We start from the raw sequence: 12304 nt of genomic DNA, 5'->3' as shown, positions 1-12304 counted from the left end.
ATAAATGGTTATTATTTATCTGTCTGGTAAGTGTATTCTCTGCCATCAGCCTTTCCCCCACCCCCTACCTTTTTTTTCTTCTCTTGCTTTTAAGAGCAAGACCTACTAGGTGCCTATACAGGTATGAACAGGCCATCCCAGCACTTCTCACCTTACCAGGGGTCTTCACTTCTATCATTTGTATTTATAAACTCTTGTCTGGCAGGTTTTCTCTGCAAAATTCCTACTGAGTTACAGAAGCCTATGTTCTAATTAGTTTCTAAAAATGTAATGGAGATTTCTAGTCACGGAACTGCTTGTTGCTTATAGATTATGCCCCACGGTATAAACTAAGAAACCACAAAATCTGTTTTCTGTTTTCTTATCCAAGGAGTCTCACTAGTAACATTGCTCTAATATTAATGAGAGATAGGTTAGAAAGCAACATTCCTGCAGACATTTATACTTGCGACAATCTGGTTGCCACCACCCATTTTGACAAGGCAGGCTGATTTAATTATCAAGGCTTCTTCCTAGAGCTGAAAAAATGACTTACTGGGTATTTTGATAAGTCGGTGATATCAGCATATTCACCTACTCAGAAATTGTTGCTAAGCATAGCTGACTGACCATTAGTGAACGTTATTGCCTTCAAATGAAAATGGGTGAGACTTAAATTCACGCCCATGATTTGTTGCTGGGGGCTGAAAGGAAAGGGAATGGGATTGTTTCTGTCCTGCTCTGCCCAACATTAGAGGTGTAAGGAATGGAGCTGGTATATCCTTGCTCACTGAATATACTAAGATCAGGTCACGGGACTGTTCATTTCCCAATCTCCCTCAGAAGTGGTGACGTGTATGCCTGCCTTAATTGCAGTTAGAAGTGGAGGGCGTTTCTTGGTGCACTGAAAGGATTGTGCAACAACTCATCTGAACGAGGCAAGCAAACCCACAGGTATGCTTAGCTGAAACCTAAAAATCAGAAACGCATACTTTGATACACAAGAGGCATTTGCTTCTCACTGGGAATTTAAATAGATGGAAAATCTTGCTATTGCCACTTCTCTGACATTAGATTAGGTGGCAAGCAGCCTATAAGAGACGACTAAGTATATTTGACTTTTAAAAAAGATAGTCATATGATTTAGCTCCCTTTAAGGGCTGGATAACCAGCCTTTTTTTTTTTTTTTTTTAAAGTCAGTAATGCCTGAGCTAAGGTGGGTTTTTAAAGGTCCCTCCCCTCAATGTCATAGTAAAACCTGGTTTGACCATGAAAATAAAATGCAATACCTTTTCTCCATAGCCTCTATCTTTGGTCATCATTTCCCTCAGGGTCTGGAGGACCTTAATGCAGAGCTTCTCCTCATTTTCTTCTAGCAGCTGTTTTGTATGTTTTATTAACCTGAATGGGGGGAAAACCATGGATTATGTCCTTGAAGCTAACTTTAAATTAAAAACACTTCACAAGCAATTTATTTTAACTAGTCCGTTAATGAACAAATATTTATTAAGAGCTCTCAGGTTAAACATACTTCAGGGCATTCCCTGCACTGAGAACAGCCAGTTAGCGACTGTGTCTCAATAGCGACACCTGCTGGTAAGTCACAGCAAACAGGCTCACTGAGCAGGAGTCAGCCACATATAATGGAGAGATTATATGGACAGAAGAACCGAGACAGAGGTCCACTCAGACCTGCTCGTTTATAAAGCGTGGCTATTTATCTACTGAGAATTGCTGGTAAAATGGGTCAAATATGCCAACACTGTAAAAAAAGAAACAACTCATGAGGACGATGGTTGAGGCCAATACACACAGTTCCCTTATGCACAAGCTTGTCCTTAGAGGGTTCCAGAAAAGTAAGAAACTCATAGGCAGAGTCCAGCCCCAAGCTAAACAAACAACTAATCTCAGGGTAAAAAAAAAATTTTCTTTCTTTTTTTTTTTTTTGAGACAGGTTCTTATTCTGTTGCCCAGCCTGGAGTGCAGTAGCGTGATCTTGGCTCATTGTAGCCTCTGCCTCCTGGGTTCAAGTGATTCCCCTGCCTCAGCCACAGAGTAGCTGGAATCACAGGAGCCCACCACCATGCTTGGCTAATTTTTGTATTTTTAGTCAAGATGGGGTTTCACCATGTTGACCAGGCTGGTCTTGAACTCCTGACCTCGGTGATCCACCAGCCTCCGCCTCCTAAAGTGCTGGGATTAGAGGCACGAGCCACTGTACCTGGCCTTAGGGCAAAAATCTAATGGAGATTTCTAACCATGGGTCTGCTTGTTGCTTACAGATTACGCACAAGGCATAAACTAAGAAATTAAAAAATTGTTAGGAAAAGATAGTGAGGTCACGAAAGGTCTGAGATTTCTGAGGGCTGAGGGATCATGGCTTTTTTATGTCTGTACTACAGCACACGGTTGGTGCACCGTAATGAACGAATGAATGGGCACGCAGTTAAAATAAGAACTTCTCACCAAAAAACAAAGCAAAACAAAACAAAACAAAAAAGTGTCAGTAAGCAGGATTTAATAGACAAACTTACTTTGGGGAGGTCAGAACAGGACTTTAGCACATGACCTTGCATTCATCAAAGTTAAAAAACAGGACAACGTCTCCTTCTTCGGGAACAAAAGCTTTGTGAGGTCATCAAGGTTCTGGCAAATGAACACCCCAGAGAGAGAGGCCGCTTACTTGCAAATGAAACCGCCACTTTCACATTTCCTTCTGGCATCTGTGTTCTCTGGGAAAAGCAGCTCGGGTCTGTGGAGAACATCCACGAGCACAGATAACTCTGCCTGCACCAGGGGCCTGAGACGGTCCTCCAGCGCGGAGACGATGTCCTAAAACGGAAACACAGCCTCAGTCAGTGGCTCAGGCAGACACTGACCACAGGAAGGTGAGGACATTGATTTCTGCCCTAAAACACTGATGCACGGGTAGGCTAGGTTAGAGTAACTTTAGTATCATCTGGCATCTCAAATTATTAGATATTGCCCAATGGTTACCTGAAACATTAGCCCCTGATGCAGAAAACAAAGTGAAAACAAGTCAACTTTCCCACCACCCCTTCTTTCAAGATGGCCTTATGCTACTCAACGTACCATTGCATATAGCTTAAAATATTACGCAAAAAATCAATTTAACAACATGGAAAGATGTCTATGACATGGGCGTAACAAAGGTCAAACAATAATAATCCTATTTTTATAAACATCATCAATATCTAGCTAAAGGATAAACATCAAATATCATTAAAACATTACTACTGGTTTTCTCTGGGTGGTGGGATTACAGGTGATTCTAATTTTCTTCTATACAGAAATACTTGTCAGTGTTGTCTATTTTCAATGAGCATGAACTATTCACATAATAAAAAGTCATACAAACATGAGGACACCAATGAATGAACATGCTGTATCAACATGCTAAATACATGTACCCTGATAGCATGATGGTCTTCAAATGCAAAACACATAGCTGTAGGAAAGGAAAACAGAGAGAAGTTGAAAGAGCAGCAAAACCAACACAACAAACACCATTTGAAGGCAAATGATAGAAAACAGATGAGAAATTATCTTCAAAAGATGCTAAAGTCTGCTCTATGGTTTGGTGACTCAGAACCTGCCTAGAGGTATGCTGGCTAAGACAGGGGCCAAACACAGCACGTCAAGTCGGATAATACAGGAAGGCCTGGTTAACCAAGGACATTTGCATGGGAAAAGCTGCTTAAATTGGAACCCAGCTGGGATTGAGAAAGAAGTAATTAATCTTTTATCCAGAAACTAAAACTAACGATATGGAGATAATTTAATCTTAGATTTAATACAATTTGGGTGATGAATGTAATCACTCAATAAGGTTTAAGATGCATAAAGATACATGAATCAATCAAATAATTTTGAGTGGGGCAATTTTCCCAACAAGACTGTAAGACAGTACTTTGCAACATCCCTTAGTTCATATTGACTTTCACAGCACAGTCAAAAAAGGGTAATTTTTGGAAAATTCTGAGGATCTTATCAGTTCCCCACCATAGCATCCCTTTTGGAAGCACCCAGTCAATTTTCTCTTCAATAGTTAACTGATCTTGACTCTGGCAAATCTTTGTCTACAGTATTTCCATGGGATTAAAGTTGTTCTTATCATGTTCATGTATTTCATAAAATCCTGCATCTTTTGCACAGTTTGAACTTTACATTGCAATTGATTTGCATTGTATTGTCAAATGTATAGCATTCAGCAATCAAGGAGACACCAACAAAGATGGCAAAGCAATGGGTGGGGAAAGATGCTAGCTTTAAGTGAGAGGAATGTCTAGATGGGGATTAATTATAGAAGTGGTCAGTTTGCGAGTGAATTTCTTCTATTACAACTTTTGCTGCACTAGGCAATCTCATAAACCACAAGAACTCAGACGGTAAATAACTGGATAATGCAAATCCTTTAAGCCACTGGCCAAGTCCTTAGAACAGTATTGCCCACCTATGTGTTTCATTTAATTTCCCAAGAATACGCATAATAAATCTAAGAAGAGCACACTAAACCAGCATGTTTGATTGCAGATAGTTTATTTCATTTGAGCAGGTGAGAAAATACTGTGTGCTCATGGAGTTAGGAGTCTACAACATCCCTCCCCCCTTCTAAAAGCATAGTGGGATCAGGAAGCACTCAATCAGGAATCAAGAACTTGGTTCTCTTTGTTATTTAAGAACTGGTTGTGTTATGATAAAGGCTGAAATTCTTAACTTGACCCGAGAAGTCCCAGGCAGCCTCCCCAGCTTCCTGGCTCCAGCCACACTAACCTTCCTTTGCTCATAAGAGCAGGGCTTCATAGGTCAAGTTAAGATGCATGTTTAAGTGTTTAACACCCATCTAATACTCACTACTTTCCCTTTTAACAAAGGGAGAGCAGATCTCTTGGTAGATGCTAAGAAAAAAAGGGGTAATCTAGCTGGAATTGAGTAATACTTTTATTTTCATCTTCTTTTCTGTGTAATGGTCTTTACACACGTTGTTTCCCTCCCTTTTATTCTTTAGGTCCTACTGTTCCTTCCCATCTTGGTTCAAACGTTACTTTCCTCAGCAAGGTCTTCCTTGACCCTCATCCCTAACCTCAAACAAAATTAGTTTCCTTATCAAAATCTTTCAAGCGCTCCTCACTTCTCTGCACTTCTCACTTGTCCCTCTCACCATTTTATTTTTAAATTAATGTCTCTTTTTCCTTTCCAATACTTGAGATACTATGAGACAAATAACATCATTTCTGGTTCTGCTGACCACTGTATCCCCAGAGCCTAGCATGGAGCTGATGAATGATTTAATGAATTCATCTCTCTTCAAGTAGGTTGTGTAACCGTACAGAGACTCAGTAACTGTTACAGTCAGTAGTAAACAACAGTAATGAGAGTAATAATGATAACAGCAGCCCTCAACTGAGTGCTCACCACATGCCAGGCACTGCTCTATGTATTTTATGTGCACTGTATTTTCCTAAGATGGCTATACCACAATATATCCTGTCTTGCACATTCTTCTCACAATATGACACTGACATCCCTTTCACTGAATGATGGCCTAGATTCCCTCCCCCTGAACTTGAGTGAACCTTTGAGACTGCCTTGACCAACAGAGTACAGTAAAAGTGATGCTATGTGACTTCTGAAGCTAGGTCATAACAACAATAAAGTTTTCACTTGTCTCTCTTCATACACACTCATCTTGGGACCTAGCTGCCATGGTGTGAGGAAGCCCAAGCTACATGGAGATGTTTCAGTCAACAACTCCAGCTGACGTCCCACCTGACAACAAGCAACTGCCAAACACGCGAGTGAGCAAGGTGTCAAGATGAGTCCAACCACAGTCACCATCTGACTACAACCCCATGAAAGACTCGAAGCAAGAAATAGCTCGCTGAGCCCTTCTGAGTCAACCTCCAGAAAAGCAAAAGAGAATAAAGTAAGTGTTGTGATTTGCTGCACAAAATACAGGTAACTGAGACATATTATCAACTCTCTTTAATTCTCACACCAACCACATGAGGCAGGTGTCACTGTTTTACAGACTAGGAATCTGAAGGACCAAGAAGTCAAGTAACTCGCCCAAGAATACACCATTTTTAGGGGGCAGAGCCAGGATTTAAATTTAACCCAGGCACTGGCCTGAGACTACACTTTTAAACACTGCTTGTGGGCTCATTCAAAGGATCTGTGATTCTCAAACTGTGGTCTATGTACTACCTGTGAGAGTATCATCTGAGGTGCTTGTAGAAAAAAGATGTTAATGTTAAGTGTTTAACATCTAATACTCTCTACTCTCCCCTTTAATAAAAAAAGAGCAGATGTCTTGGTAGATACTAAGAAAAAAGGTCTATAATCTAGCTGGAAGTAATACTTTTGTTTTCATCTGTCTCATTCTGATGTAAAATTCTTCTCTCAGGTGTTACCACCCTTGTTCACCTGCTGATTCAAGAGGCTAAATAATCCCAGAGTGATGGAAAAAATGGAACATTTATGCTCTTATTCTAAACATCCTCCATAATATTTCAGTATTTCCTTCTAATAAGAGCAGAGTCCCAATTTTTCACCAAGAAATCTGCAAATCTAGGAGTAACCTTTAAAAACCATCAGTTTTTCAGGAACTTTTCTATTTCTAAGTAACTTCCCACTCCTGGCCCTACATACATAACATTTGACTAGTCGTTCACCACACTGACATCTTCCTACCGCCCAGTTTAGATGCTCTCTGGCTCAAGAACACACTGCTGTGTGTGGCAATCACCTGAGGCCAGGCTAAGCATCACTTCTCTCAACACCAGGCATTACCTGCAATCTCTCAATGATATTCCGGTAGTCTCTGGAAGCTGCCAGAACAGAGTCCCTGCGTGCGGCATTGCGGGCTGAGAGCCGCCAGTTCATGGCTGTTTTCTGCACAATGTTGTGGGACTTGAGAAAGAGGTTGTTGACTTGGCTGTCCAGGTCCACGGGAATGGCAATGGCCCGGCTCTTGGCTGTACAGGAGAAAGATGAGTCGTGAGCCTACAATTTTTATGGGGGACACCCTACAGATGGACATAATGCCCTATTCACCACTGGGCAGGTTTTTCACACCCAGAATGGGCCGGCTTGCCTGGTATTGAGCTTAAAGACTGAGGAGCTCAAGTCAACTTTACCATCTTTTAGGTCAGGGTTTCCCAGTGTGAATTCTGGGGGTCAGCAGTTCTGAGGAATGTTAAAACACTCTCAGGTCATAAGGCTAGGGCATGTCAGCGTTAAAGTTCAATGGGTTTCCTCAATGAATGGCTTCTTATCGTCACTGAGGTGTTTGTGTATTTTAAGAATAATCAAGGCAGGGAACTCGTTTGGCCAATGAATCATTTGCTAGTTATTTTTCAGGTTTGTTCAACAATCTACAAAAATGCTGGGTTATCCCAAACATAATCCTAAAGGTAGCATTCACAATGGCGTAAACTCCTCTTTCTGGATAGGTCCTTCTTTCTTCCTCTTAAAAAAGGAGAACTCCAGTCTAAATAAGCATGAGACAAACATCAGTCAAACCCATGATGGAAGATACTCTACAGGACTCCTGACCAGTACTTGTCAAGACTGTCAAAGTCATAAGAAACAAGGAAAGGCTGAGAAATGGTCACAGACCAGAAGAGACTGGGGAGACATGACAACCAAATGCAAGGTAGTGCCTGGACCAAATCCTGGAACAGAAAAAGGGTGTGACAAGGGACAGCAGTGGGAAAAGTGGTGAAATTCGAATCGAGTGTGGAGTTGAGGTATAGCCCAGTATCAGGGTCAGTTTCCTAGCCTTGGCAAAGGTGCCCTGCTAATGTAAGATGCTGACAATGGGTGACAATGAGTGAGGGGTCTGTGGGAATTCTCTGTATTACCCTTGCTACAGTCCCATAAACCTAAAATTATTCCAAAATAAAAGATTTTGAAAAGGAAGATAATTAAGAGTAATAATCATTTTTTTCCATATGGGAAAATGTCCAAAAAAGAACTATTTCCTGTCTTCAATGCTTCAAAACACTAGAAGCAAAGAAAATACTCTAGTATCTAATTGTAAAAACAACGCCAACATCCTGAAAGAGGAATCTGAGAAGCAATTACTTAAATCCCATTTAAAACACAAACACACACACAATTTAGGGGGAAAAAAACTATAAGCCAGCCAACAACTTTCTAACAGTCTAATACAGAAAGTGGGAAATTTGGAAAAATACAAATAATAAAAAATTAAAAAGCAGGTACAGGGTACACTCATCACAGCTAGAAACTCTGTGCCTTGGATACTCATAAGCTAAACAACTAACACAGTGGACTCTGGGTGTGGTATCAGTCATGAGGAAGCAATTCCCAAAAGACACAGAGGGGACTCTGGGTAGTGCTGTTTTCATGTCTTACCATTTCACAGACATCAACTCTCCTTGTCTTTTTTCTTATCACCGCCAAGGCAAACGGAAAGATTTCCCCTCTCTAATGAGCACTGAGCTGCTCGTCAAGTCAGCCACTTGCTAAAATACTAAACAAAAACTAACCTCTGTGGCAAGGACTTTCTCTTACATTTTCTTTGGCCTCAATAAGCAGATCTTTTTTTTTTTTTTTCCCAACTTTTATCTTAGAACCAGGGGGTACACACGCAGGTTTGTTGCAAAGGTGTATTGCTTAATGCTGATCGAATCCATCGGCCAGATAGAACACAGAGTACCCAACAGGTAGTTTTGTTTTTTTGAGACAGCGCTGTGCTCTGTTGCCCAGGCTGGAGTGCCACCAGTGGTGTGATCTCAGCTCACCACAACCTCTGCCTCCCAGGTTCAAGCAATTCTCCTGCCTCAGCCTCCTCAGTAACTGGGATTACAGGCATGCGCCACCATGCCAGGCTAATTTTGTATTTTTAGTAGAGACGGGGTTTCTCCATGTTGGTCAGGCTGGTCTCGAACTCCCAACCTCAGGTGATCCGCCTGTCTCAGTCTCCCAAAGTGGTGGGATTACAGGTGTGAGCCACCACGCCCAGCACCCAACAGGTAGTTTTTCAGCCCTTTTCCCTCTTTCCCCCTCTAGTATTCCCCCATCTTTACATCCATGTGGACCCAATATTTAGCTCCCACTTTTAAGTGAGAATGCGTGGTATTTGGCTTTCTACTTCCACGTTAGTTCACCAAGTATATTCTTTATGATAGATAATCGTGTATGGAAAAAGTATAGGATTATCTGGGAATTCCCTTGCAGGGCCCTGTTTCTAAGCTCTAACACAATGAACCTGTCATGTATATATTTTCCAAAACCTAATTTATGACTGCAAAATGCCGCCACACCAATAATAAAAAGACATCAAAACCCACCATATGAGAGTAAAGGAACTGGGCCACAGACTACTGAAATTAGGCAACAGGTCCTAATATAGATTATACATATCTCCCAAAGTATATCCAAACTGACTTGATATCTTACCTACACAATTGACACTTGCTGGACAGCCACTAAATAGTACTAAGAACTACACCTGCTTTGCTCTTCTTGTTACCTGCCTGGAGGACTCTCTTCTTAACTTCAGGCAGGAAGCTTACCTCTTTGCACAGCATTAATAGGGGGTGGGTAATGGGTCAAGTCATGGAATCTGATAAAGTCAGGATGAAGGAAAAAGAAATTTTCCTAACTTCCTTTCAAACACTGCCTATGAGAGGTGGTACAGGAGGGGAGTCACAGAGGAAATGGAGAATCATTTCTCCTCAAGGGGAAGAAGGGAGCAGTGCACCATTTCTGAGAAAGGGTGTTCCTTAGGATGTGACAGGTGCTTTCCAGGAAAAAGTTTCCATATGGTCAAGTACATTTGCTGGATTAAACAAATTAGTTTCTTGAATGAGGGACTTCCCAGGGCCTTGAATAAGCTGTGTGTATCATGACTTGCCAAGAATTGCCTAACAACCACGGAAGCTTGTTCTTCGAGGCCTATCTGACTTAGGACTCACTGGCTCTTCCTTTGGGAAATGCTGGCTTGGTAGATAAAAAAAAGAAGCCCAGTAATCAAGAAGACCTTGGTTCCAGGTCTGACTCTGAAACTTCCTGTCTTTGTAACTTTAGAAGAGTTGTAATGAGTGCTCAATAAATGGCAGCCTTACCACTGTCAGACAATTCATTTTCATCACGTATATCCAAACTGACTTGGTATCTTACCTACATCAGACAGCACCCGAATACAGCTCTCCACGGAGGCTTTTTGGCTTGGCATTAACCAGTTGCAGTGGTAAACTCTGAACACTCCTTGCAGCAGTTGCACAAAGACAGGCTGGCGAGTCTGCAAGAAGCCGAAAGAGGCAATGTGAAAAACAGACTTTTATTTATAGACTACTGATGAGCTGATCAGAGACAGACATTGTCTTGAACCACGGGACCCCAGACCCGAGATAGACATTGTTGTTAATGGACCCTGAGGCAAGTGTGAGAGGGGATGCCTGGATAAGAGCTAAATTCCATAAGTTACCTAGCCAAGGGAGGGCAATTCAGAAGCATTTTAGGGCAATGCATTAACTTGATGCTATTTTAACTAACTTTGAGCACGAGAAGGAGCAATGGATCCACAATTCAAAGACTGGTATTCTTATCCAGTTACCAAGCAGCTGCATGACTTTAAGCAAAATTACTTCACCTCTCTGAACTCCAGTTTCATCCAACGTATAAAATAAGTGGATTGAGGCAGATGGACCCCAAAGTTCCTTCCAGACATTGTATCTATTGAGTAGAATCCATATTTTTAATCGGCAAAAACAAACTGATAAGTGAATCTCACCTAGAATGCTACTTCTTTATTTCTGGCAAGGTCCTCAACGACATAAAGAGAATTCAGATGGTTACTCTTTATAAATATTCATTTATTATGATGAGTACTTAGAAGTTACATGAGAAGATTTATTCCTTTCTACAAAGGTATAAATTTGTACTCATTTTAAAGTAAGAGTACTCAAATATCCACTGAATCAATTTGACACTGACTTTCTGAGTACATGAAAAAATTATAGTTTTGGTTTCCATTAAAAGCGTAGTTTTGGACCAGCAAGGCAAAGATAGATAGCCACGTATGCTGCACTATTCAACTCGTCTTTCATGTGAGAGGAGACAACTTGCATAGCCCCTCTAAAAACAGTGGAAGTTAATATAGTAAAGAAAAAAGTATTGAAAACCCCAGAAAAGGTCTCTGAGATTAAAGAAAATAGAAAGTGTCAGGGGAAAAAGGAAGTACTATTATAAGAAAATAAAATAGGTTAACTAAAACTTCAGAACCTCCCTGATAAACATGGTTCAGATAACTTTCATTTATTAAGGGCAAACTATGTGTGAGACATTTCACGTACGATCTCATTCAGGCCTCAGTGAACAATTCGGTGACTTGGAATTACCTTCCCGTCACACAGGAAAAACAAAGGCCCAGCAAGAATAAAAGAAATTATCCAAAAGAAAAGAGAAGTGATGGCAAAGCAGGAAGTGAACTGCAAGGGTCTCTCTGATGGCAAACCTCCATGTTCTTTCCATGAAGTTCACCTGGGAGCCAGAATCTCATTGCCTTCTTTCTGTCCTACTCCCTGCAGCCACCTAAGATAGTAAGCTGTGTTCCTAATAGAGGACAGGAGCAGAGGGAGCCTGGCAAACTGGCCAGGGGAACCTAGAATTTAGTCCGAGTTTTGTGGCTGCTTGTTAGCTCTGAAGCTAATTCAAAGGGCCCAGTGAGAATGGTTGTTTACCCCAGGCACTTCCTACATGCCAAGCTCTGTGCTAAGCACTTTATACATATCTCATTTAGCCTTCACCATCACCCTGTGAAGTAAGCAGTGGCATTATTACCTGCCCTATTAGCCAGTAAGTGCTGGATTTGGGATGGGAACCCAATAGCCCAGGTCAAAGAAAGAAATATCCCTTGACTAAAATAACTCCACTGAACCGTATTCCTGGAACACCTGCTCTGCCCCTATTTGACACCTTGGTGTACAAAAGACGATTAAAAGGATAAGAGTAGCTGCCTACTAACTATCCAAATGTAACAGGCAATCAGGTGGGATATGGTTTGGCTGTGTCCCTACCCAAATTTCATCTTGAATTGTAGCTCCTACAATTTCCACATGTTGTGGGAGGGACCTGGTGGGAGGTAACTGAATCATGGGGTGGGTCTTTCCCATGCTGTTCTCGTGATAGTGAATGAATCTTGCAAGATCTGATGGTTTTATAAAGGGGAGTTTCCCTGCACAAGTTCTCTTCTCTAGTCTGCTGCCATGTGGGACGTAGCCTTCACCGTCTACCATGACTGTGAGGCCTCCCCAGCCACATGGAACTGTGA

General features: G+C 41.4%; 1 protein-coding gene across 4 annotated transcripts in view; it reads right to left on the bottom strand.

Moving 5' to 3' along the window:
- Positions 1-12304, bottom strand: part of ITPR1 (inositol 1,4,5-trisphosphate receptor type 1) — a 353524-nt gene that overhangs the window by 136587 nt on the left and 204633 nt on the right. For all 4 annotated transcript variants that reach the window (XM_010365717.2, XM_030921814.1, XM_030921842.1 and 1 more), the window contains 4 exons: positions 10153-10273; positions 6793-6977; positions 2663-2811; positions 1269-1380 (listed from right to left, as the gene is read on the bottom strand). In XM_010365717.2, the coding sequence (XP_010364019.1) occupies positions 1269-1380; positions 2663-2811; positions 6793-6977; positions 10153-10273 (567 nt within the window). The remainder of the gene's footprint in view (positions 1-1268; positions 1381-2662; positions 2812-6792; positions 6978-10152; positions 10274-12304) is intronic.

This window comes from Rhinopithecus roxellana, chromosome 1 (genome assembly GCF_007565055.1).
Source record: "Rhinopithecus roxellana isolate Shanxi Qingling chromosome 1, ASM756505v1, whole genome shotgun sequence".
NCBI lineage: Eukaryota > Metazoa > Chordata > Mammalia > Primates > Cercopithecidae > Rhinopithecus > Rhinopithecus roxellana.
The sequence above is the reverse complement of the archived record's forward strand: the minus strand, read 5'-3'. Positions and strand labels throughout refer to the sequence as shown.